This window comes from Chenopodium album, chromosome 13 (genome assembly GCF_948465745.1).
Source record: "Chenopodium album chromosome 13, dcCheAlbu1.1, whole genome shotgun sequence".
NCBI classification, from domain to species: Eukaryota; Viridiplantae; Streptophyta; class Magnoliopsida; order Caryophyllales; family Amaranthaceae; genus Chenopodium; species Chenopodium album.
This window is the reverse complement of record NC_137846.1, coordinates 9696362-9720393: the sequence shown is the minus strand read 5'-3', so window position 1 is coordinate 9720393 and position 24032 is coordinate 9696362. Positions and strand designations below refer to the sequence as shown.

The 24032-nt window shown below is 35.2% G+C and overlaps 2 protein-coding genes across 4 annotated transcripts; both read right to left on the bottom strand.

The window, feature by feature from the left end:
• Positions 1–50: 50 nt before the first annotated feature.
• LOC145574543 (nuclear transcription factor Y subunit C-3-like) lies at positions 51–6746 on the bottom strand. 3 transcript variants are annotated; one of them, XM_081632362.1, is made up of 4 exons: positions 6599–6746; positions 6180–6237; positions 1202–1969; positions 51–389 (listed from the first exon to the last, which is right to left on the bottom strand). In XM_081632362.1, exon 3 carries the CDS (start codon positions 1966–1968, stop codon positions 1219–1221), a length of 750 nt encoding a protein of 249 aa, XP_081488488.1. In that variant the 5' UTR covers position 1969; positions 6180–6237; positions 6599–6746; the 3' UTR covers positions 51–389; positions 1202–1218. The 3 variants fall into 3 exon arrangements, with proteins under 3 accessions (XP_081488488.1, XP_081488487.1, XP_081488489.1); XM_081632361.1 differs by having other exon boundaries at positions 51–386; XM_081632363.1 differs by having other exon boundaries at positions 51–386; positions 6605–6735.
• Positions 6747–16021: 9275 nt separating this feature from the next.
• On the bottom strand, positions 16022–22562 carry LOC145576253 (cation/calcium exchanger 5-like). The gene is made up of 2 exons (XM_081634038.1): positions 21622–22562; positions 16022–17481 (listed from the first exon to the last, which is right to left on the bottom strand). Exons 1-2 carry the CDS (start codon positions 22423–22425, stop codon positions 16717–16719), a joined length of 1569 nt encoding a protein of 522 aa, XP_081490164.1. The 5' UTR covers positions 22426–22562; the 3' UTR covers positions 16022–16716.
• Between the last annotated feature and the right edge of the window lie 1470 nt (positions 22563–24032).

Sequence of the window (24032 nt, the reverse complement as noted above, 5' to 3'; positions counted from 1 at the left end):
CAACCAAATCACCAAACAGTCCCTGGATTTTCATACAGATAGAAGATATATTCACATGAACACCAATAACTAAACTGTAAAGATAAGTCATGCATTCAACCTTCCAAAAGGCTACAATGGCAGAGTATAGAAAACTCAAAACAGAGCTGTCCTACTTATGCATTCTAATTCAGTAAAGAAGACCAACTAATCTCTAGTAGCAGAGCTATTGATGACAGCCATTTAATCAAGTACCTCACAGTAACAACTGAGGTTAAACCGTTAAAACAGACTACACAAGGTAACAAAACACATGTTCTACCAAAGATAATGATACTCTGATTACAGAAAACCAAAATGTCGCTCTATCCCCAGCTTGCATTCAGCACCTGCATCCTCATTCCCATCTGCTAAGAACCAGTAAGAAGAATTGTCTAGTTAGAATTTCACAAATTTGAGAGAAAAATCAATAAGTTAGACAAATTTTACAAGTAATAACATAGTGAAAGACACTTCAAACCTTCAACTGGCCAGGGAAAGGAATGTGAGAGGGGGAAGGAAAAAGAGGCGGGGAGATTGCATCACTTCAGCCAAGCTAGGCGTGGGAAACAGAAAAAAATTGGCTCTTATTGCAAACAAATTTAAATAACTTAAGGGTAAAAAGGTATACAATAAGACACAAATGACTTGTTACAAGACAAGGGGTGACTTCTGCTTCTAAAAAGGGAAACATGTAAAATTACAAATGAAGTTGCCTAGTTAGTGAGCTGGACAGCTACAGAAAAAAAAAAAAAGGCACCTTCGAGTATGATCTCCAAACACAAATCCATACCCCAATAATGAAGGATAACTTTTAGATTGCAAACTTGCAGTCAAAAGGCAACTCTTAAACAGTTTTCACAGCACAGCCCTTTGACCACCAATCATAAGTGCCATTAACAAAATGACCAATTTTAAGTGTCAATTTTTGAACGTCATTCTTAATCATTTGCATGCAGATAAACTCATAAACGACATTTCATAAATTTCTACAGTTGAAGGTTTTCGATCAAAGATCCTGAGACAATAAGTAAATAAATTCCCAACTTGATGGTGAACGTTGTGAACACAGAATAAAACTTTTAAATTTCTTCCATCTTTCAGTCGTCAAGCATCCAGCTATGTTCAAGTCAACAGTTGGACAATTGCTATTGAATTAGGAAAAACCACAAGGTACACCTACCTTTACATTTAAGGATGCTAAGCATCAGAAGAAGATTGCTGTCGCTGAGGTGGTTGCTGAGGCCACATTGGCTGACCCATGTATGGCTGAGACTGCGCGGCATATGCATTAGGATTTCCCATCATCACACCTGGAGGTCCAGCCTGAGCTGGGTTTTGTGCCGGCGGCATATAGTAGTAGGGAAGTGCATCTGCAGGGCCAGCAACAGGCATGCCTGTTCCTCTTGGGAGAGTGGCAAGCACATCATCCTTCAAATCCTCCCTTGGCACAATGTCCACCAAGAAGTCAAAGATGTCGGTTCTTGTGATCGCTGCTGCAATGTCATTCTTCTGTAAGGTCCTCCTCTTGTTCTCCTCAGTGTGGTTCCATGATCGCAGGGTCAGCTCAAGTATAAACATCTCACACGCCCGTGCAAACACAACAGGAGCCTCAGCTGAGATCATCCGGACATCCTCATCAGCCTTCATGATCTTCTTGATCCTTGCCAGGGGAAGGCTGTGGTTCTTAAAATCTGTGACCTTCTCAATATCCTGGTACTGATTCTGCCAGAAGGACTGAAGTTGTTGTTGTAACTGCTGCTGCTGCTGGTGATGGATCTGCTGGTAAGCAAGCTGGTGCTGAGCCATCTGTGCCCCAGAGGGTTGTGCAGAACCATGAACAGGTGCCCCAGTAACTTGATTCGGTTGGTATGCACCACCATATGGAACCTGACCGGCACCACTCACTGTTCCTACTACCGGAGCTTGACCATGCCCTTGCTGGTCCATTCTGGAATAATTACAAAGAAACAAATATCATTTAATTTAAACTTTACTCCAAATCATATTAGGTATTTGTACACTAAGATCATAGAGTTCCCAAAAAAAAAAAAAACAATAACAGGAACCAGAATAACTGATCAAAATTTCCCAGCAATAATATGGTAAATTTTACATTTGTAATCAACAGGTTGGCTTCACACAGTTTGATGATAAATCACCCGATTTTTTAGCAGACACTATCCATAAAATTCGGAATGATTGTAATTCAAAATTGCTCAATGTATTTAGGTATTGTAAACATGGCATATACAGGTATATCTCTATAATTCAAAGCTGAATCACAAAATTCCAATGATAGCATCATAAATGAAAAATGCCAATAAAAATTAATTTCCATGCCCTTGTGTAATCCATCAAATTTTATCCCGACAAGTGTCAGCATAGCAAATCAAGGAACAAAGGATCTTCATAAAGAATTACAGAAATGTAACCAACGCATCCAAGATGAAGAGATTAAAATTCAAATGGCTGAACAAACTGGACATGTGATTGCTTCATGGTGAATTACCAAAAAGATAACATTGCAAATTCAATTCAAACAAAACAAAGAATGATAACACAATACAATTAAGCAGATAAACAAGAAACGAGACAACACACCTAGGCAATATGTAAGCAAACTTTTTAACAGAACTCATGAAAGCTAAATCTCTCTACAAAACTGTGGCTGCAAAATACATAAAATAACACAAACCCTACGAAAGACGGTGAATGATCGATCAAAATGCCAGCTAGTTGGTGGGAAAATGGGTTTGGTCCAAATTCTATGTTTCTACTCTCGCGGCCCAGAAAACAAGCCTACATCAGCCCATACAGTGAACCTTAATAAAAACAAGTCATAATATAGGGAAGTATAATTAAAACTACTCCGTAATATAATTGAATTTCCGTCAAACAATAACTTAATAAAGAATAAAGATAATGTACTATAAATAGTATATATGTGAAAGTATAATCTAAAGCTTGAGCCATAGATAGGTCGCCTAACAAGCAAACCAGGGGTAATGAACAATAGGAAAGATAAATTCATGATTTGAATTGAACAAACAACCTCCTCCAGCATTCCCTTTACCAATGAGTCCACAATGCTATATAATTAGTAAGCTTCTTGGTGTTTCCAGGTTGAAGCTATAGTAAGTTTAGAACCCACCAAACCTCTTTCATTGCCTTGAACAAGAGGCCACTATAATCAAGTAACATCCCAAATCCAGAAACTGGAATAATGCAGTATTAATAGCAATTAAACTAAATGAGAAGGTTCACTAAAGCATAAGTCATATGACAATCCACCAGCATATCCAAGTTCACTTACCAGGTTTCTAGCTCTAATTACATTCATGGGCTGTTACACTTTCTACAAGACATATACTTTAAGTCCCTCCTAACTATCAAATATAGTAGTCTAACAATCTTACCACCCACTCAAATGTCTCACATCTTTTAAGAGACAATTAAGATACACTGTTGAGAAAGTTTGCTGTCTGGTGGTGGTTGTATTGTTGAAGAAAAGGAGAAATTTACTATAGCAATATTGCAATAAAGAGCAACACATTCAGAATGGCCTTAGATTTTATTCAGGCTTTTGGGAATCAGACATCTGTCGCTCTTTCTAGGAATAATGCTTTGTAAGTTTTCTAAAAGGAAAATCTTCATGAAAGCGCCAATTTACTCAAATACTCCAAAGTAAAAATGATATCCACTACATGTCATTTAATCAATTCACGTTATGGTATCCATAAATATCAAGTAATTAAGTTACTCCAAAATCAACAAGATCTAGTATCTTGAAAATAGGCATAAATACAAATAACTCATTAACAAGTTATCTTCACCACAGCTACATCCCATAGAAAACAATAGAGCCATGTGGCAAAGAACGTGTACCATGTATGGCTCCCCTACTCCCAACCCCTACATATGGTTAAAGAGCAACTAAAATTACTGCCAACAGTCCCAGGATATCATGGAGAAGCACCAAGGTAGATTCATCTTAATCCAATTGTCCCTTTTAGTTCTTTAAAATATCTAAAAAACTGGAACTACAACCTCGAAGATCCAGTAAGCCAATATCATCAAGAGCACTATTTCATACTATCATATTTTCCTTCTGTCCACAAATCTTAATTATTTCTCCTTTCTATTTGTTTAATGGACTGCATCATTATCCTTTCAGAAAATATTGTCATGAAGACACTAGGCAAATCTGAGATTAACAGTATAAAATCAATGCATAACAGTCAAGGCTCCACAAGGCACTTCAACTGGAAATTTTCAAAAATGATCAAAAAAGAAGCTTCTTCAGCAAACAAATCCAATTGCACGCTTCACCCTTCAACTCTTCAAGGAACCCTCAATCTACTGATTTACATTCTCAAATGCGATCTTAAAATGGATAAAATACTGGAATCCTGGTTACATGACTATGAGCAAATCCATGGAAGACAATCCAAATGCATTCTCATGAGGCAAGGATGAAGTACACATACATCTAAGCAAAGTGGGCACTTGGCTCAAAAGAAAACAAACAAAATAACCGACATGGAAAACATAGATTGATAAATAACTTTGTAGAGTTTAAGATCTAATATTGCCCAAAGGTACTTATCTAAAACATATTTTTAGAATCTCAAATGTCCAAGAGATCAAATTATTCACAACAATGTTGTGCAATACCCTCTTTTCTCTTTTTTGCCCAAGGGAAAAATTACTGCTTCAACAACCTTAATTAAAGCTGTACTAAACTTGATAGTTACAACAAAACTAATTAGACACTCATCCAACTTATAGCTAAGTTATTTTTTTCTATATACTGCTATGAACCCACTTCAGTTCTGTCTCTCAACATCCCAAAATGCATTTCGATTACTCGTGCTCAAAGATGCCTCACTTTTCGTCATACAACTATGGTGTACTTTGTGACTTCCACAACTATACATAAATGTAGTCATCACTCCCCCCAAAACAGTCAGCCGACCCTACTTATGGGATTAAGGCTTTGATTGATTGATTGATGTACCTTAACCTTCCTTACAAACATCAAGGTTATTTTAGAAAATATATCCAGTTCTCGTATTTTTCTTTTTAAGTTCCAAATTCAGAAGAAGTAAAAAAAGAAGAATATATAGTTTGAGTAGTCAAATATTCAACAGTGTGTTTGGGAGCCAAGCATTAATAAGAAAATCAATGTGAAAGTGAAAAAAACCGAGAACTCCTTGGTTTGACAAAATTTGGGTGCTGAGAAGGAAAAATTACGGATAAGTAAAACTGAGCAAGTTTGAGTACTGTAGACCTTCTATTATACACAGAACTTTGCCAAATTTGTTTTCCATAGTTTTTACGATTGAAAAAAGGCAGGAAATCAAGCTAATGAATATCTTAACTGCATTAAAACTCTAATATTCTCACAGATTTCCATACTACAAACAAACCAAACAAGTGAACGTTAAAGATTTCAAAGACAATGTAAGTTAAATTGGACCGTTAGACGCAAGATATTATTGGGGAATACCCAATTAGGTCAAAAAAATAATTACTACAAACATTACAAAAAAGTACCCGTATATACCCTAGACAAAGCCAAAAACGCGAAAACAAAACATACACAGGAACAGTTTTGTTGTAACTAGTTGTATAGAAAGACACAGACAAAGGCAAATGTTAGTTTGGAATTACTAGACATCTCAGAAGGTGGTCCATAGAAACACCCCAGCTCACACATACTTAAACACGTTTATTAAGCATTAAACATACAAGGAAAAAGGAGCGTATTCAATAAAATCAGATTTACCCTTAATTTGACAAGAAAACACAAGGGGAGAGATATCGAAATAGTCGAAAATAGACATAAAATGAATGGAAATTGAACTGTATGACCAGCAAACATCAATTTACATTCTGGGAATTTGAGTAGCTACTCATATAAAGCGTTCAAATTGATTAAAATCACATAATTAAACATCTTTTTCGATTTCGAATAGCCGAAAATTGCAACAAACAAAGTTCGCCATGAACCAATTACACCAAAATTATAGGGTCTAAAATTCAAAATTATAATCACTCATAAAATTACAATCCAATAAAACTACAATCCAATAAAATTACATGCAAATCTATACCCATGCAAAATTAAAACAGAGAATTAAAAAGAATCAAATTACCTTAATTAATGAAAAAAATTAAATTCCCAGTAATTTCCTTCTACTAGTACACCACCACCTGAAATAAGAAACAAGAACACAAATTCTACCGATCAAAAAAATAACATCAATTACATAGAAAATTTTTTTTAAAAAAAAAAAAAAAAAAAAAAAAAAAAAAAAAAAAAAATTGCATGAAATAAAAAAATTAAAGGGTGCCTAGAATTAGAATCAGAAAATAAAATTGATTTTTTTTTTTTTTTTTTTGAAACGTTGATCCCATGATTTGGGGAGGTGGGGATATGTATAAAAATCAAACTAAAAAATTTTACATAAAAAGAAAAAAAAAATCGTTTCTTTTTTCTAACTTTAGGGTTTTGATTTGATTTGGGAAAACCCAGAAAATTAAAAAATCAGAAAATTGAGGAGAGAGAAAGTACACTTGCAGAGGTTTGAAGAACAACGGGCTGCTGCAAACAAATGAATCTTCTCTGTTGTTTTTCTTTTTCTTTTTTTTTTATTTCGTTTTTATTTTTCTGTTTGATCAAAGCTGAGAGAAAAGAAAGAAATAAAAGAGAGTTTGATTCTGTTCTGACTTCATTATAGCAATGTCAGAAATAGAAGGGTTTTATATTTTGTTTAAATAAAAAGGAAAATTTGTCAGAAACAACCTTTTAAAGTGTTCACTTTATTTAAAACAACCTTTTAAATATTTTTTTACAAATTCAGACCACATTATAATTTATTTTTATCAAAGACAACCTAATGCTAGTTTTCGGCGCTGACTCTATTTCTCCGATGTTGACCAAGAGTGTATGAGGCATGTGACCTCATATATTGCTAATTACACCCCTTTCCCTCCAATTCACTCGTACTAAATCCCCTCCTCTCTCAAAGTAATTTGTCACTTTGAAGGGTTTTAATAGGAGTTAATTGGAGGGGAAAGGGGTATAATTAGCAATATATGAGGTCACGTGCCTCACACACTCGTGGTCAACATCGGAAAAATAAAGTCAACGCCGAAAACTAGCATTAGGTTGTCTTTGGTAAAAAAAATTTATAATGCGGTCTGAAGTTGCAAAAAAAAATTTAAAAGGTTGTTTTTAATAAAATAGGCACTTTAAAAGGTTGTTTTTGACAAATTATCCAAATAAAAATTGGGAAGCCTTTTTGCATTGACTATTTTACCCTTTAAGGAAATGGAAAAAATAATTAATTAAGAAATTAAAAACCTTGGTTTATAAGAATAGATTAGAATAGAATAGAATTAATTAATTAATTTAAATGAAAAATTGTCTTTTTCTTTCATGTCACAAATTATGTGTCCTACTCTCACTTTACCAACTACAAAAAAAATTGAAAGCATTTGCCACCTCCACCCCCTAAAATAATAATGTACTATAAAATCTAGGTAGGTTATCAATCTATCATTAAAGATGAAGTCATGTACTTTCTTGATTGGTTTGCTCATGATGATATTTATTTTAGGTAATGTTGGAAATTTGAAGAATGCAATTGTTAAAGTTTTTGGTTGGGGAAGATACTATCATTTTCGAATAATCTAATTATATAGGCGATTTATTAAGTTTGATAATAGTGACATAAGGGAAAATAATGATTATTTATTACATATTTAGTTTTAAATCTGTTTTTGTTAAATTCCAAATAAATTTCAGTAGAAATCATTACAAAGTCACAACATTGACCACACCATCTCATTAATCTCGCCGGTTTTTATGTACAATATAGCTTTGTAATCAACCATGTGCAAAACCTAAACCTTAATGAAGAACGAAACAATACACCTAACAATCCTAACATACAAAGTATATAATTATACATTTATGGACTTCAAAAGTAGAAAAACCTTTACATATCTATCAGATTGACGTGCATACAATGTATCATAATATAGTTTAATTAAATGGGAATTTTAAGGTAAATTCTTTAAACTAAATTGGCCTAATGATTTCATTATAAATATATATGAATAAAAGGTAAAATTTACCTTCATATTTTTATACATATTTTTTTTAATAAATAAGAGGCACTATAATATTTTGGGAATATAAAAGAGTCACTGTAGAAAAGTGATGTAGACAAGAATTAATCGCATGATATTGATGGGCGTTAGAACGGTCACACATTCCACACTCAATCAAACACACTTATAAACAAACATCCTACAAACCAAGCATAATGATAAGTAAGAGTTCGATCCACAAGGAACGAGATATGGCTGCTAAGATCTTAACACTTAAGCTAATTCAAAGTCTATGGTGATTTGGGTTCGTCAAGTAGACAAACAAACTATGATTCTAATTCAATGGATTAAAGACAATAGGGAATGAGATCCACTCAACCAAGGCAATTAGGCAAACGGGGAGGAAAATAAACAAGATATAGCAAGGACTATATGTAAGATCAACCTCATGTAGTTAGAAAACAACTCACACTACCAAACTTAGATTCCTCATTAGTTTAGCAATAGAAGATAGGAAAAATACACTTTAATAATCTCAACTATGGCCGATTTACTTTTAATAATCCCAACTAAGGTTTATTATCTAATAATCCTAACTATTGGGTATCTTTGCCAACAATAGTCCAACCGGTCAACACAAAGTCAACGACCTGTTATAACAGGTTACCATGACACGTGTCAACATGTGATTGGTCTAAAATAAAAAAATAAAAAATAATTAAAAAAAACAAAAAAAATCCCAAGCCACCTTTCTCACCGTGAAACACTAACCCCCACCCCCTAACCTCGCCGGACTGGTCGGCTACCCCCTTTTAGCCACCAAAAACAACCGGCCGGCCAACCCTGACTGCCAACACCGACTTTAAGGTAGCAGGGGCAGCCGCACAAACCACCAGCTACCAACAACAAACTGCAACAATACTCCTCGCAGCCGCACAAACCACCAACCACCAACTTCCATCACAACCCCTGGCAGCCGCATCAACCTATGCAACCCCTCAACATCACCAACTGCGACACCCACACAACAACCACCTACTCCTGGCAGTCGCACCGACCCACGCAACCCCTCAACATCACCAACCGCAACAACCCATGCAACTGCTGCAATTGGTGGTCGAAATTGATGTGATTTGTGGCGAATTATGGTTATTGGAGGTTAAATTGTTGTTTCGTGGTGGTTGAATTGTTGGCTAGAGGTCGAATTGTTGGGAAATTGGAGGTCGACTTTGTGGTGGTTGAATTGTTGGAGTGGCTGCTGTGGGCGCCGCTGGCGGTGCGGGAAGAGTAATTGGTGGTTATGGTTGCGGTGTGGCTGGTGGTTTTGGGGTTTGGGAGGGTCGGTCGGCCTTTTGGGGGGGGTGGCTGGGTTAGGGAGGTGGCCGGCCGGTTCCGGTGGGCTGTAGTGGAAGTTTAGCCTTGGGTTTTACGATGAGGGAGTGGTGGTTGTAGGATTTGGGTTTTTTGTTATTTTGTTTTTTTTTTAATTTAATTTTGTTTAATTTTAGGCCAATCATATACTAACACGTGGCCTTTTAAAAAAACATTTACCCTTTCAGTAGGTTACCGGTCATTGGGACCATTGTTGGCAAACATACCCAATAGTTAGGATTATTAGATAATAAACCTTAGTTGGGATTATTAAAAGTAAATCGGCCATAGTTGGGATTATTAAACTGTATTTTTCCTAGAAGATACATAATCAAATTGCAATAAGTAATGACATACTCAATTCACATTTCCATGTCAAACTAAGCATATTATGCTATCAAGCTCCTAAATCAAGGGTATCTAATCCTATCATGAAGAACTAACAAGCAACCTCATACAATCAATTTAATTGCAATACAAACATCAATGCTTCTCCCACATTTGCATAACTAACCCAAAAGGTTGAGCTTCACCCAAGCCCTAGCAAGAAGACTACTCACAACTCATATTAATCAACATGCAAACAAGTATTAGGGTTCTAACTACTTCAATAATTGGGTAAAAGTGGTTAACAATTGAACAAACTATCATCCAACAACAAATTATCAAGAACTAAGGAGATTCAAGTAACATGCAAATACCAAGTAGAATCAGAAATTAAGTAGAAGAAGGTTGAAGAAATTACTAATTGAACCTTCAAATGTTGATTACAACGTGCCAAACCTTGAGAATATCTCTTGAAATTCACTACTACAATGATTGGATTGATGAAAACTAAGCTAAATTATCAAAGAGGAATGTTTCAAACTAAGAGGAACTTCTAAAAACTAGGCTACTGCTGTCTACTTTACAAATGAGCTCAAGGGGAAGTATTTATACTCCCCGAAACACATAAGTAAATTCGTCAAAATAAAACGGATTCCCAGTGAGGAGCGCCCGCTCCTACGTCCTGCGCGCCCGCTCCTCACATCAACAGAACGAGGCAGAATTCAAATCATCAGGGAGGAGCGCCCGCTCCCCTGTTCCTCAGAATAAGTCAGATTCGACCTGAAGGAGGAGGAGCGCCCGCTCCTTAAGGAGCGCCCGCTCCTTAGGTTGCGCACGCCTGCTCCACATAGGTCATGAGAAGGCAAAATGTGGTGGAGTGGCTAGGAGCGCCCACTCGTGATCGGGTGCACACCCGCTCCTAGCAGATTCAGGACTTGGGCAGAATGTTTGGAGGAGCTAGGAGCGCCCGCTCCAGCTAGGTCGCACGCCCGCTCCTTACTGGAGGGAGGTTCATGGCAGAATGTCTTCAATTCGATGGAGCGCCCGCTCCTGGAGAGGTGCACGCCCGCTCCACCAGGAGCGGGCTCTCCTTTCTTTGTCTTCAAGCCTTGAACATCATCCCATGCTTTGAGTGCTTGTCAAATTGAGTTACAATACCTACAAAACATGGACAAACACAAGCAAAGAGGGGGCGAAGCCGAGATACAACATTTTCATTCAAAAATGGGTTAGATAAAGGGGAAAAAATTGCAAAATCGGGTTTAAATTAACACAATAAGTGGTCAAATAAACCACTTATCAGATATAGATACCACCTTCTAAAATTTTAGCCAACTAAAATTCCTAGCATCTACAATATGGTAAGTATATGACCTGATATGCAAATCATTAAATTTCTGTAGTCTCCGAGGGTGATTTATTTAGAGTTTTAAACAAATAAATAGGTTGGTTAAAACTTTAAAGTAAAAACCAAGAATTCCAGAAGGTAGTATTTATTTGAAGGGTTTTCAAAACATTCCTTTTAAAATATTGACCATCAATATTCTTAATTTCTATTAATATTAACAAAAATTATATTAAATTTATTTTAAATAGCCACTATATTATGGAATAAAGGGAGTAAAATTTTGATACTAACTCCATGTGTTATTCAAGCCAAAAAAAACTTAGGAGAATTTTCAAAAGAGGATATCTAATATTCCTAGTACAGAATGATCGGCTAGTAATATAACTCCACTTGGAATCAATGTCTTTTCCAACTGATGACTTTAATTCATGACCAGACATATGGGTATCAAAGCAAACTAGCTTCTTTTACTTCTACAACTAGCATAGCACCCGTGCGATGCACGGCTTACAAAACTTATTACTTATATTCATTTCACAAAATTTTAAGATAAAACGATTTAGGCCCTGTTCTTTTGAGCTTATGGGCAAAGCAGAGCAGAGCAGATTTTAGCAGAGCAGAACAGATTGAAGCAGAGCAGAGCCGAGTCGAGCAGAGCAGATTTCATTATTATTATTATTATTATTATTACTACTACTACTACTACTACTAATACTATTATTATTACAATTATTAATATTATCGCATTATTATTACAATCATTAAATATTATTATTAAATGTTAATTATTATTATAATACTAATTATTATTAAATATTATTTAATTATTATTTTTATTATTATTATTAAAAATTAATAATTAGTATTATCTTTGAATATTAGTTATTATCTTTAAATATTAATTTTTATTATAACAATTATTATTAATATTATTAATAAGTATTATTATTACTACTATTATTATTATTACTATTAAATATTCATTATAATTATTAAATATTAATTATTTATTATTATTAAATATTAATTATTTATTATTATTATTAAATATTAATTTTCAATTATATTATTATTAAATATTAATTTTTAATATTATTATTATTATTAAATATTAATTATTTAATATTATTATTAGATATTAATTATTATTATAATAATTCAATATTAAGTATTACTTTTAAGCAGAGCAGGGCAGAGTAGAGCAGAGCAGCTCTAAATAACGGGGCCTTAATGAGTAATAATGAATTTACTTACATAGATGACTTAATCATGCATTTTTAACCTCTTAAAATAATGATATCTACTTTAAAGACAACTTTTTTATTCTTAAATTGAATGTAAAGTTTTTAAATATAATTCAACTCAATCAATAAACTACTGATAATCAATCCTTACATTAAGTCATTTTTTTTTCTCATTTCTACTTGAGTCACTGGCCACCTTATTTTAAAAATGATTAAACTCTGTCCACTAACTTAATATATGCAACGCTTTTTCTGTGTGACTGGCACGGCTGACACACGCCAAAACACGAGTAACCCCTGACCGAGTAACCCCAAACTGACTGAGTGACCCTTGACCGATCGAATAACCCTTGACCAAGTAACACCTGACCAAGTAATCTCGGCCACACGGTGTAGCCAACCAGATATGAAACTTTGTGAACTCAATATATATGTTTGGAAAAATAATTTCTATTATAAAGCAACATGATCATTGTATTAATATTGTATTTCGTATATCACAAATAATGTCATATCTTTTTTCTCTATGGCCTCTAAAACACTTTTAAATTTAACATGTAACTTCTAAAAATAGGAATTTTTATATTCACATATAGCATGAATATAGTCACATCTTTTTATAGACATTTTATATGTTTATCACAATTTTTTGTATGCAGCCTGTTGTACCGTGCAATAGGGGTTACTCGAGTTACTCGGTCAGGGGTTACTCGAGTTGTCGGGGTTACTCGAGTTACTCGGTCAGGGGTTACTCGAGTTACTCCTGACCGAATAACTCCTCAAGTAACCCCTGACCGAGTAACCCCTGACCGAGTAATCTATGACCGAACCCCTCAAGTAACCCCTGACTGAGTAACCCCTCAAGTTACCCTTAACTCCTTAAATAACCCATAACCAAATTACTCGAGTATGTAACCCTTGACCGAACTCCTTAAATAATCCTGACCTATTAACTCGAGTAACCCCTGACCGAATAACTCGAGTAATTCATGACCGAGTAACCCCTGACTGAGTAATCCCTCAAGTAATCGTAGAACCGAGTGAACCCCTCAAGTAACCCTGTCCAAACCCCTCAAGTAACCTCTGACCGAGTAACTCGAGTAACCCCTGACTGAATAACTCGGGTAATCCCTGCCACACGGTATGGCCTGCTGCACTAAAAAGTTGTTGTAGTTTTATTATGTATGTAAATATTAGTTCTCATATTTTTCTTTCCCTCGTGGGGAATAAAAAATATGAAATTATCTTGTCTCATCACCTACTAAATTTTATCAAATGATGAATCAACCTCATCACCACACACATATTGCATCTTCCACATCCAAAAATTTGCACGTCTAAAAATCTGAAAAGCCACTGCTTAGTATAATTTTTTTTTTTTTCAAAAATTGTAACCTTTAGCTATATATGACCTTAGAAGGATGCGTAGGCTTGCCCTTAATTGTTTGATTAATTGTCTTTTTTTAATTATTATTATTATTATTATTATTATTATTATTATTATATGTAATCATTTGATATTTTTATTGCACATACAAGTATATAATAGTGAAAAAAAAATTATATGTACACAAATTTAAGAGAAGTAAAAAAAATGCATATTACTCTTACATATCACTCGTGACGGCATATAAAAAATATACAACGCATTGTGCGACTGGCACACCGTGTGGCCGCTTGTAAAAAGAAATAGTAACGCTTATGACACAAACAAGTTAACCCCTATTTTTCTAACATATTAGAGTATCCCCTTAGTATACTTATTGAGTAACTCTTAAATAATTAACAAATAAAGTATCCCCTACAACACTCATAGTGTAACCATTATAACACTTACTAATAAGTAAGCCCTATATTTTCCTCCAAAAAAAAAGTAAGCCCTATATCACTAATTGAGTGACCCATGTAACACTATGGTGGCTGCCCACATTGATGAATAACTAACACAATCAAACTTTGCATACATGTCGATGCAATAGTTTGACTTAGTTTTTATGTAATTAAATATCAATAAAAATTATATTCTTTTTTAATTATAAAACCTTACATCAATATCTATTTAATAACTTAAAATGATAAAATATGAATTTATAACATTTATATATAAAAAAAAGGTCAAATAAATAAACTACAATCAAGGTTAATATTATAGATAAAGTCTAACGTGTCAGTTATAATAGAAAGAATGGAGTAAAAATTAGTGTCGAACTCTGTATTTAAAAATGAGAATTATAGTTTATAGAGAATTATATATCAATCAACTTTTTTACAATTTGTAGATGTTATGCATGAGTGTGTTGTGACTTTAGTTGTCGAATAAATGGTTTGTTTATAGGTTTAGCAAAAGTTTAAAAACTTGTTATAATAATTTAGAAATTTCGCGTTTAGGAGTTCTGTAACAAAATATTATAGCAAATGAATTATATATAGCATGTATAATTTTTTAAAAAAAATTAAGTATGATATACCTAAAATCATATGGTAGAAAATTAGTAAAGTCATTATAATTGTATCACAATTTACATTTATTTTTTTTTTGAGAAAACACGGTCTACATATTTAAAAGTTATTTACGATTCACAACATGTCTAATTGTTTAAATATAAGGTAGAAAGCACATTATTATCAAGTTTGATCTTATTAGATTAAAATTGTTATAACTTTTCAATATATCAACTTTGTATAATTTAAATTAATGCACAATTATATATAAAAAAAAATTGGTCAAAATAGTGAATTGGAGATCGGTTAAATGTAACACTTAACAAACTGGAGGTAGTACTCCGTATTATATTTTTTAAATAAGGTATATAATTTATACACATTAGTTTATTTGAGTGATAATCTACATTTAATATATAATCAAATATATCTTTTACTCATCCGTAATATAAACTTGACTTAAATATAAAGATATGGATGGAGAAGGTCAGGGTGAGATTCATGAAGAAACTTGAAAAGGTCATAACCCACAAGTATAGTCTCAAGTTGAATTTTTCAGGATAAATAATTGGTTGAATTGAGTTTGATAATATTAGTGAGGTTGACAACAGAGCACAATTAGATTCAACATCATTAGGAATGGTGTTAGTAGCCATAGGAATAATGTGGGGAGGAAAAAAATTAGGTTGAAGGAATAACCTGCTCTAATATAGTTGTACGTGTGCTAATAAGGAAACCTAAAATATAATGTACAGAGTACAAAATAACAAAATATACTCTCCTTGAATTAAGCAATCTAAAGTCAAATGATATGGACTAAATATATGCTGAAATTCCATAAATAATATTAATTGAAAAACAATATTTAGAAAGTCAAGTTATTATCTCGGATTATCTTTAATAATAAGATATTTGACAATTATACATTTTACCAAAAAGAAAAAAATTAAAAAACCTAAAACATGGACACGTGGCAGCCATAGAACTAATATACCCTGTTCCAGTATAGTATATAGATAGATAGATTGGTGGCACTCCAACTGATTAATCATTGAAGAATCGCAACAGTTAGAATACACTTTACAGTTGGAAATAAACTCTTAGTCATATTAGTTAGAAAACTAATAGGGGACAGTTAGAATGCAAATAGGTTAAGCAAACTGGTTTAATCAGGTCATGCAACAAGGATATAAGAGGTCTGGACTCTGGACAAGTCTCAATATTTTGACCTCTGAGAAAAGATTTCATTTCAGAAATCAAAAGTATAGTTTTACAGTTACAGTGGGGAAATCGATGACAATTCCCAGGCATTAATCCCCCGTTCCGGCCAACAAAAATGAGCCAGAACTCACACACACCCTTACGCACCCCCCACCTTCTGGACAGCCCGAATAACTACCCAAGCAAACCTTTACATAGTCGTGGCAGTTTACATCCCAAAAGAATCACCTCTGGTTGTGTAATATACAGTGTATTTTACTAACAGCAAACATCACCTGAGCTCCAACAAAATACCAGGAAGGACGGAAGCCTTTATACTCTTATAAGCGAGCATCAATTTATTCCACAAATCAATTACTCTGCAGTGGAAGAAGATATCAGCCTGTGATCTTGATTCTCTTCAAATCTGATAAAGGCTAAAACCAGTGACCTTGCTTCTCTGTTGCTCCAAACTCTGATAGCAGATTATGCACAAACAAAGAGCGTATAATGGAAACTGATCTAATCATCAGAGTTATCACTACACCCCATATTACTGCCAAGTGCCTTACCTGGCACTAGCAAGTTTAGGAAAGAAGAATTTTGGCCCCCTGTATCATCCAAGTGGCCTTTGTAAGTTGATCAGGCAGTAAACTTGGCTATGACAAGGCTCACAAAGATGAAGAGAACATAGAGGCCAACAAGACAGAAACCCCAGAACCTTGGAACCCGGAATCTCGACCAAGTTACAACTAGAAGTGATCCCATCAAGCTCAAAAATAAAAATACAAATGCTACCACAATGCTGACATGGAAATGGAGCACATATGGTTCAGGATAGAACTTGGCTGTCTGTATCATTAAAGCCGTGCCAAGCCCAATAAGCATGTTAAACATTGGGCCCGCAAAGCATCCAGCCATGGCCAATGCAGGCTGGCCTGCTTTAGCAACTGCCACATCAGCAACAAGATCGCCAACTGAGTTCCCCCATGCAAGCACTGTTAGTCCAAGAATTGAGGGTGGCAAATTCAGAATCTTCCCTAATGCTCCTAGACAGTTGAGTAGTTCTCCAGCTACATTGGATATCCAGAAGACACTCATCACAAACGCAACTAGCACGACATGGATTTGCTCGGTCTTGGGAGGTTCCTTTTCAACAATGTAGTGGAGTATTGCAAGAGAAGAGCTTGAGAAGAGTACCACTGACCATAGAGGAAGATGCATATGTGGAATCAAAAATATAACAGGATGTGACATGGGCATAAATGATTTGCAAGAGTAAAGAAGCGCAAGTGGACAAAGAGCAATATTTGCTGATTGGTAAAACCGGCTCCACTCGGATGGCGAAGTCTGGGGAATAGTCAGCTTCAGAAGCAGTGAGACTGGAGTCTCCCATATCTTTGAGATCTAAGCATAACAAAGAGAAAACTGGTATTAAACAATGAAGCTAGTTCAAAATATAGAAAGAGTTGATAAGGGCAAAGATGGCAATTATAACCTGACTCGCCAACAGTCAAGAGAAGAGAGAGGGGGGGGGGGTGTACTTTACAATCACATACTTTGCTAAGTATCAAAGAAAGACAATTGTTACACATAAATTCCATGCATCAACCACATTGAGATAACATTAAGGGCAAATGACAAAATAAGTAGTTTAAAATTTTGCTCATAAGTAATTTAGATGGTGGAATCCTATTTAAACTATGAAAATTTATTAAGGGAGATTTGCCGTTTCTCCCCAACCATTACGCCCACCATCCCACCACCAACCCACCACCATCTATTCAAATCTTCCCCCTCTCATCATCATCATCTCTTCCAACTTCATACCCTCTACCATTCAAACTCACCACAAGCCAAATAAACTCAACTCCTCTTTTCAATGATGAATTGCAAGTATAATATGCAAAAATGCTTAAAATTACATCCAAATGGGGATAATGAGGAGTGGAAATGGGATATTTGCCTGGGTGGAGGCTAGGTAGTGGCAGGTCACCAAGAGGTAGTAGGTTTGTATATGGTGGTTACTGTGATGTTTTCGAATAGATGAGAAAAGAAAGAGTTACTAGAGAGAGGGGAAAATGAGAGGGGTGTTTGTGGGTGGTGCTTAAATATGTGTGGGGGTCATGGGTTCTGTTTGGGCAGCGACAATTAGTATTAGGTAGAGTGATGGGGTGGCTGCTGGTGAGTTCAGATGAGGAAGAGGGAGTAAAAGTTAGGGAGGTAGAAGAGGTGGGGTTGGGTTTGGTGTGGTGGTGGTCGGCTAGTGGAGGGATGACAGTGGACATGGAGGTTGGGGAGGTGAGGAATAAAAACGAGGCAAAAACCAAAATCACGTGAAGTCAAAGCTGGAAAAACCAAGTCAAAGCTCAAAATCCAGCTAAATTGCTAAAAGTCCCCTAACAAAAAAGTAAAAATAAAAAAGTAAGGTCTTAATTGCCACTTTTTTTATGAAAGGACCTTTCTCAAAAAATGTCTTCTTAAAAAGATCCTTTCTAACAAATTTTCCTTTAAACTATGGGCTCCTACCCCGAAGTATCCAGTGAGCCGGATATACCAACTTTTCCCATGTATTGGGTATTTTCGAAGCCATGGTTTAAGCACATCAATTAATCTACAAAACTGAACATGTAGCTACTTTTCAGCACTCAACACTTATCCCATCTTCTAACCTTAGAGGACAGATTTTCATTCTCCTGAATCAGGTTATGTGGTCATCATCCATCTCAGCTTTTGATGGTAAGACTAGTAACTAGAACTGTAAATTTTATCTATGCTTTAGTAGATAGAAAACATTAACAAACCAATTAAATCTGAGTGTGACAGATGATACTATCAACTCAACAAGAACAGAGTTTTTCACTCCACTATAATTACAAGGATTCCTTAAACATTCCAATGGTTCTTCCCCTCATCTTGCTTTTTTGGTTTGTATCAGAGTCCAGTGGTGTGAACATTTACCAGGTTCACTATCCAGTTAATAATTATATAATTAAGCAGCTGTTTTAGCCTCAGAAACACACCAACTTTGCTTACTATGAACCGGTAATCACTCAAAGCTATAACATGCTTACAAGTTGCTCTAGTCCTAAGCAGATGCCAGGAAACCGGCAGAGCAGGATCTATTCGAGGTTAAGGTTCTAATCATTCAAAAAATGGCTCATAGGAGATAATATAATATTCAATAAGCTATTGGGGAACAAGCTAATGTTTGCATCTTTACAACAAGGAAACAAACAGCTGCCAAAGTAAAGCAAGCAGCAGCGACGTGATATATTTGGTCAAGCAAGAAACTGCAATCAAATCACGCATAATATGCAAAAACTCAAGGAAAAAAAGCTTGCGCTTTCTTTCAGAACACGTTATGCAAAATCATACATACATTTCATCATTTCGGATGAAAGGAGCACAATTTACATGCAACAACTGTATCTACACCGCAACAATATTTGATCCATACATTATATCAACCTCGATGGCATTCAAACAATCTTTCTAGTTAGATTGTTCTCTACTTATATCTAACATAACAAGTATTCTGTTTCCACCAAGCTAAAGCAACAAAAAGAAACATTTTTAAGCTGACTTTTTTTAAGTGGAATGCCAACTCCTCTCAAGATTGCATTTGTTGAGCAATATCCCTACAATATCACCAACAGTGTTAGTCCACCTAGTATGCTTTGGCTCTTTACTCCTTAATAATCACACCTCTTTATATCCCTTATCTAAAGTTACAAATAACAGCTTAGTCAACTCGAGGTAATGCTGCTGGAGTAAGCAAAATGAATCCACAGGATCCAGTGGCTACTGCAATCCCTAAATTTTGTGTGTGAGACCATTAATCCAGTTGATGTCCCCCATGCTCTCCTCCGTTCTGTTTTGTGATTTTGAATCATGTTTTATTTGCAAACATTTGAATAAATTTTTTTTCAAGGTACAAACAACTATGCCATAGAACTTGATTCAAGCAATAATTACGAGTATTATTTATATAAATCATTGCAAGTATAAAATAAAATCATATGGTCAGGGCCTTCAGGCCAGATTTTGGTTAACCAGAATCAGATTAGATGGTCAGTCATCTCAATTTAACATTGTAACAAGTAGTATTCCATATTAATCTTAGTCTACATGACAAGAAATGGTGGCAAATCCACGAAATAGGAGAGTACCAAGTGAAGAGAATATCCGATGAACAAAATCAAAGTTTTCACCCCACCATTTCTAATCTTATGACTCAATAAATCCTCAAAGCGGCATTCTCATTTTTATGAACTGCAAGCCATGTACCAAAATGGCAGGGTTCCTATCTAATAATAAAAACACCTACTACAGCTTGAAGCCTTGAAGAAAACATCATTTTTTTTACTTTTTATTCTTATTCACATACTTGTGGTCTATGAACCCGGTAAACTACTCTACTGGCTATGCTATTCCATATAGCACAGTCATTAGTTGGTTACCCTGATTCTAAACCAGAATCCCAAACAATAAAGACCAAATCAACACTATTCACTGTACTACATAGCTCTAAAACTAGCAACCAAGAGAAACCAATACATGCATCTTTAAATTCAGAAATCAACCAATAGCCGAAACAATCACTCCCCTAATCCCATATCCCCCAAATAATTTTTACCCTTCATGCATCCTCAGCCTTGAAAAGGACGATCCAATTACCATAGGAAATGCAACGGATCCCGCCTCAAAGCAAAGTAAGCAGTAGCATATTAAATATATTTGCAAGCTCACCACTGATAACACAATAAACCCAATCTTACATAATATATCAACACTAAAGACTAAATAAACCAAACTCAAGCTTCTTCTCAGTGAAATGTTGCAAAATCATCTACATACATATATTTCAGATATATACTATAGCTTGAAGCCTAGTAAAACAAAACATCTTTGACCTTTTATTCTGATTCATATACTTGCATCCTACGAACGCAGTAAACTACTCTACTAGCTACGCTATTCCATATAGCACACTCACTAGTTGCCCTAACTCATCTAAACCAGAATCCCAACAAAGACCAAATCAACACTATTTGCTATACTACATAGTTAGTTCTAAAACTAGCAACCAAAACAAGCCAAAATATGCATATTTACAATCAGAAACCAACCAATTGCTGAAACAACCACGGAACCACCCCTCCCCTACCACCAGTCCACGCTGTCCACCACCATCCATATATTTCCTCTCCATACATCCCCAACCGTTCATATACGAATAGGTTAATCCATTTTCCAAAGAAAATAGAAAGGATCCCACCTCGAAGCAAAGCAGCAGCAGCGTGTTAAACTATGTTTGCAAGTTCACCAGCAGTACTTGATCAAGTAAATAACAGAAACAACTCAATCATGCATAATATATATTAACAACTCAGCAAACCAAACTTAACCTTTGTCTCAAACAAACGCTGCAAATTCATCTACATACAAATATTTTAGGTAAATAAAATTTGTTCCAAACAATCAAAGTTCATTCCAGTTCAATCAAAAGAGGCAATATAAAGTAAAAAAATCAAAAGCATATACCTTCTTCAAATCTGGAAAAACCCCAGAATGAATTTCATGAACATGATGATCACCCTTTTCAGAATCCATCATTTCAACACTTTTCTGCGCCTCAAAATCAACAATCTTCTTACTCCCACTTCCAAAATCCATCCAAAAAACAAACCCAACAAAGAACAAATAAAACACCACAAATCCAAAAGCCTGCCAAAAATACAACTCCCCACTTAAATACACATAAAACAGAAGAAACGCAGCCATCAAATAGAACAACACATCCCTTACAAACGACGATGGATCAACACAAAACGGCGCCGCATAGATCCCAACAAACCCCACAACAAAAGCCGACACAAAAGTTCCCGCCGACAAAATTGCCCCAAACCCAGTTCGAGTTTCGCCGCCGGCGACGGCGGCAACGGAGGCGAAGACGTCGGGAGCGCCATTTCCGAGAGCTAATAGCGTAACGGCAGCCATTGAAGGAGAGAGAGAAAGGTGAGAAGAAAGGGTAGTTACGATGATTGAAAACCGAGTTTGGGCGGTTTTGATGAGGATGTAAAAATGGAGTAATAGGGTGAGGAAGAGGAAGAGGAGAGAGAAAATGGGGTTGGAAGGGAAGAAGCAGGAATGGAGGGAGAGGTAATTGAGGAATCCGCCATTAATTGAGAGGATTGAACAGCGTTTTGAGGTGGGGATAGAGAGGAGGGATCTGTGAGAAGGGGAGGAGAGAGAAAATGGGGTTGTGAGGAAGAAGAAGAGGAGAGTGAGGAGGAGGAAGAGGGTTAGTGTTGAAGAATGGAGGGTTTGAAGAGAGATTATTGCCATGCCATTAGAGATGAAGCTCCAATAATGGCGTTTTGAAGAATAAGGTTGCTTATTTTAGTGGCGAAGTTGACTGTTTTAGAGTGAAGGGTTTACAGTTGAGATTGCGGGCAATTTTTGGGGGGATACAGCTGACTTCTGGCTAGATTTTACGCGTTTGATTAAAATTTAAAATTCAATGTCGAGTTTGAACTCATGAGTAAAAGATGGCACTTGAGTAGTTGAGTTGAGGGAGAGAAGAGACTTGGCCATCAAGGGCCAACATGAAAAAAACTCGGCATAATAGGGTACGATTTTGTTCATATTGAGCCGTGGATTAGACAATGATCACTTTTTTAAAAGACAATTAAATATGCTTCGTATATTTGAGGTAAAAAATCTTATAATGAGTTAAGTTATTAATTAATACACTTTTGTTACTCAGTATAATTTTTAGCTGATAAGTTGTCAAGTAAAAAACTAAATCTCTAAATTCGAACGTATTTCTTTAATGGAAGAGAAAAAAAAATCACTTATCCTTAGGGATTAACTATGCCCTGAATTTCTTCATTTTTCATGGATTTTTGCAATTCAGCAACAAAGTCGTTGTTAATGCCAGTGTCGATGTAAAAGGGAGGAAGATAAAGGTGGGTGGGATTGCAAGAAGATGGTGGTTGATATTCTATTGTGGATCGAAGGGTGAAGGAAGAAGATGGTAGTGATGGTCGGTTCTAGTGGTGGTTCGCACTTTGCAGGGGGAGACTGAGATAAAGATAAAAAAAAAAAAAAAAGGATAGTGATGTACAAAAATGTCCTTCGCTTTATTATGGAATATCTTGCTCGAGTTAAAATATATTAGGTATCTCAACACTATGACCAAATGGGCTAGTCAACTTATATTTTATAGCTTTTTATAATCATAACTGCTTGTGAGGGTGTTAATGGATAGAGAAATCTAATAATTTTAAAGTTATGGTCACAATATACATATACGTACTTTCTCTTCTTTAACCTTAGCTTGTTAATCGACCCACCTACTATCGACATGTAATCCACATCAAACCTTTTACAAAGTGACTCGCCAATGGCATATTCTCACATGCATACTCATGCATGTATCCTCATACATGTAAGAATAGTTGCAACACGCTGAAACGCATGACTTTGTTCATGAAACGCAGCCCGTCTCAAATCATACAATCCATAATCATCTCAGCTCTAACGTTCTTCCTGTGTAAATTTTTGGTTTCCTTTTTCCTAATTCTCTCTCTTCTCTTTTCTTTCCTAATTCTCATCAAACTTTTTGATCAAAAATTTCATTACAACTTTTTCTTATTCCTTCTTTAATTTCTCTCTCCTCTGTTTTTATATTTTTCTCTTTTTTTTTTCAACTTTTCGATTGAATTTGTTCCTTACAATATGGAATTGGTTGTTCTTCCCGACAAGATTGTCAATGCAAGTTAGTGGCTTTTTTTGCGATTTGTAATTAGGTTTTTTTAAGTTAGTTTCAATTGTAATTGTTTTTTGTTTGATTTTTGGTTAGCTTCGATCAATTTCGATTTATTATGTTTCAATTGTAATTGTTTCGATTTATGTATGCATTTCGGTTTGTTATGTGGTGAATTTGTGCT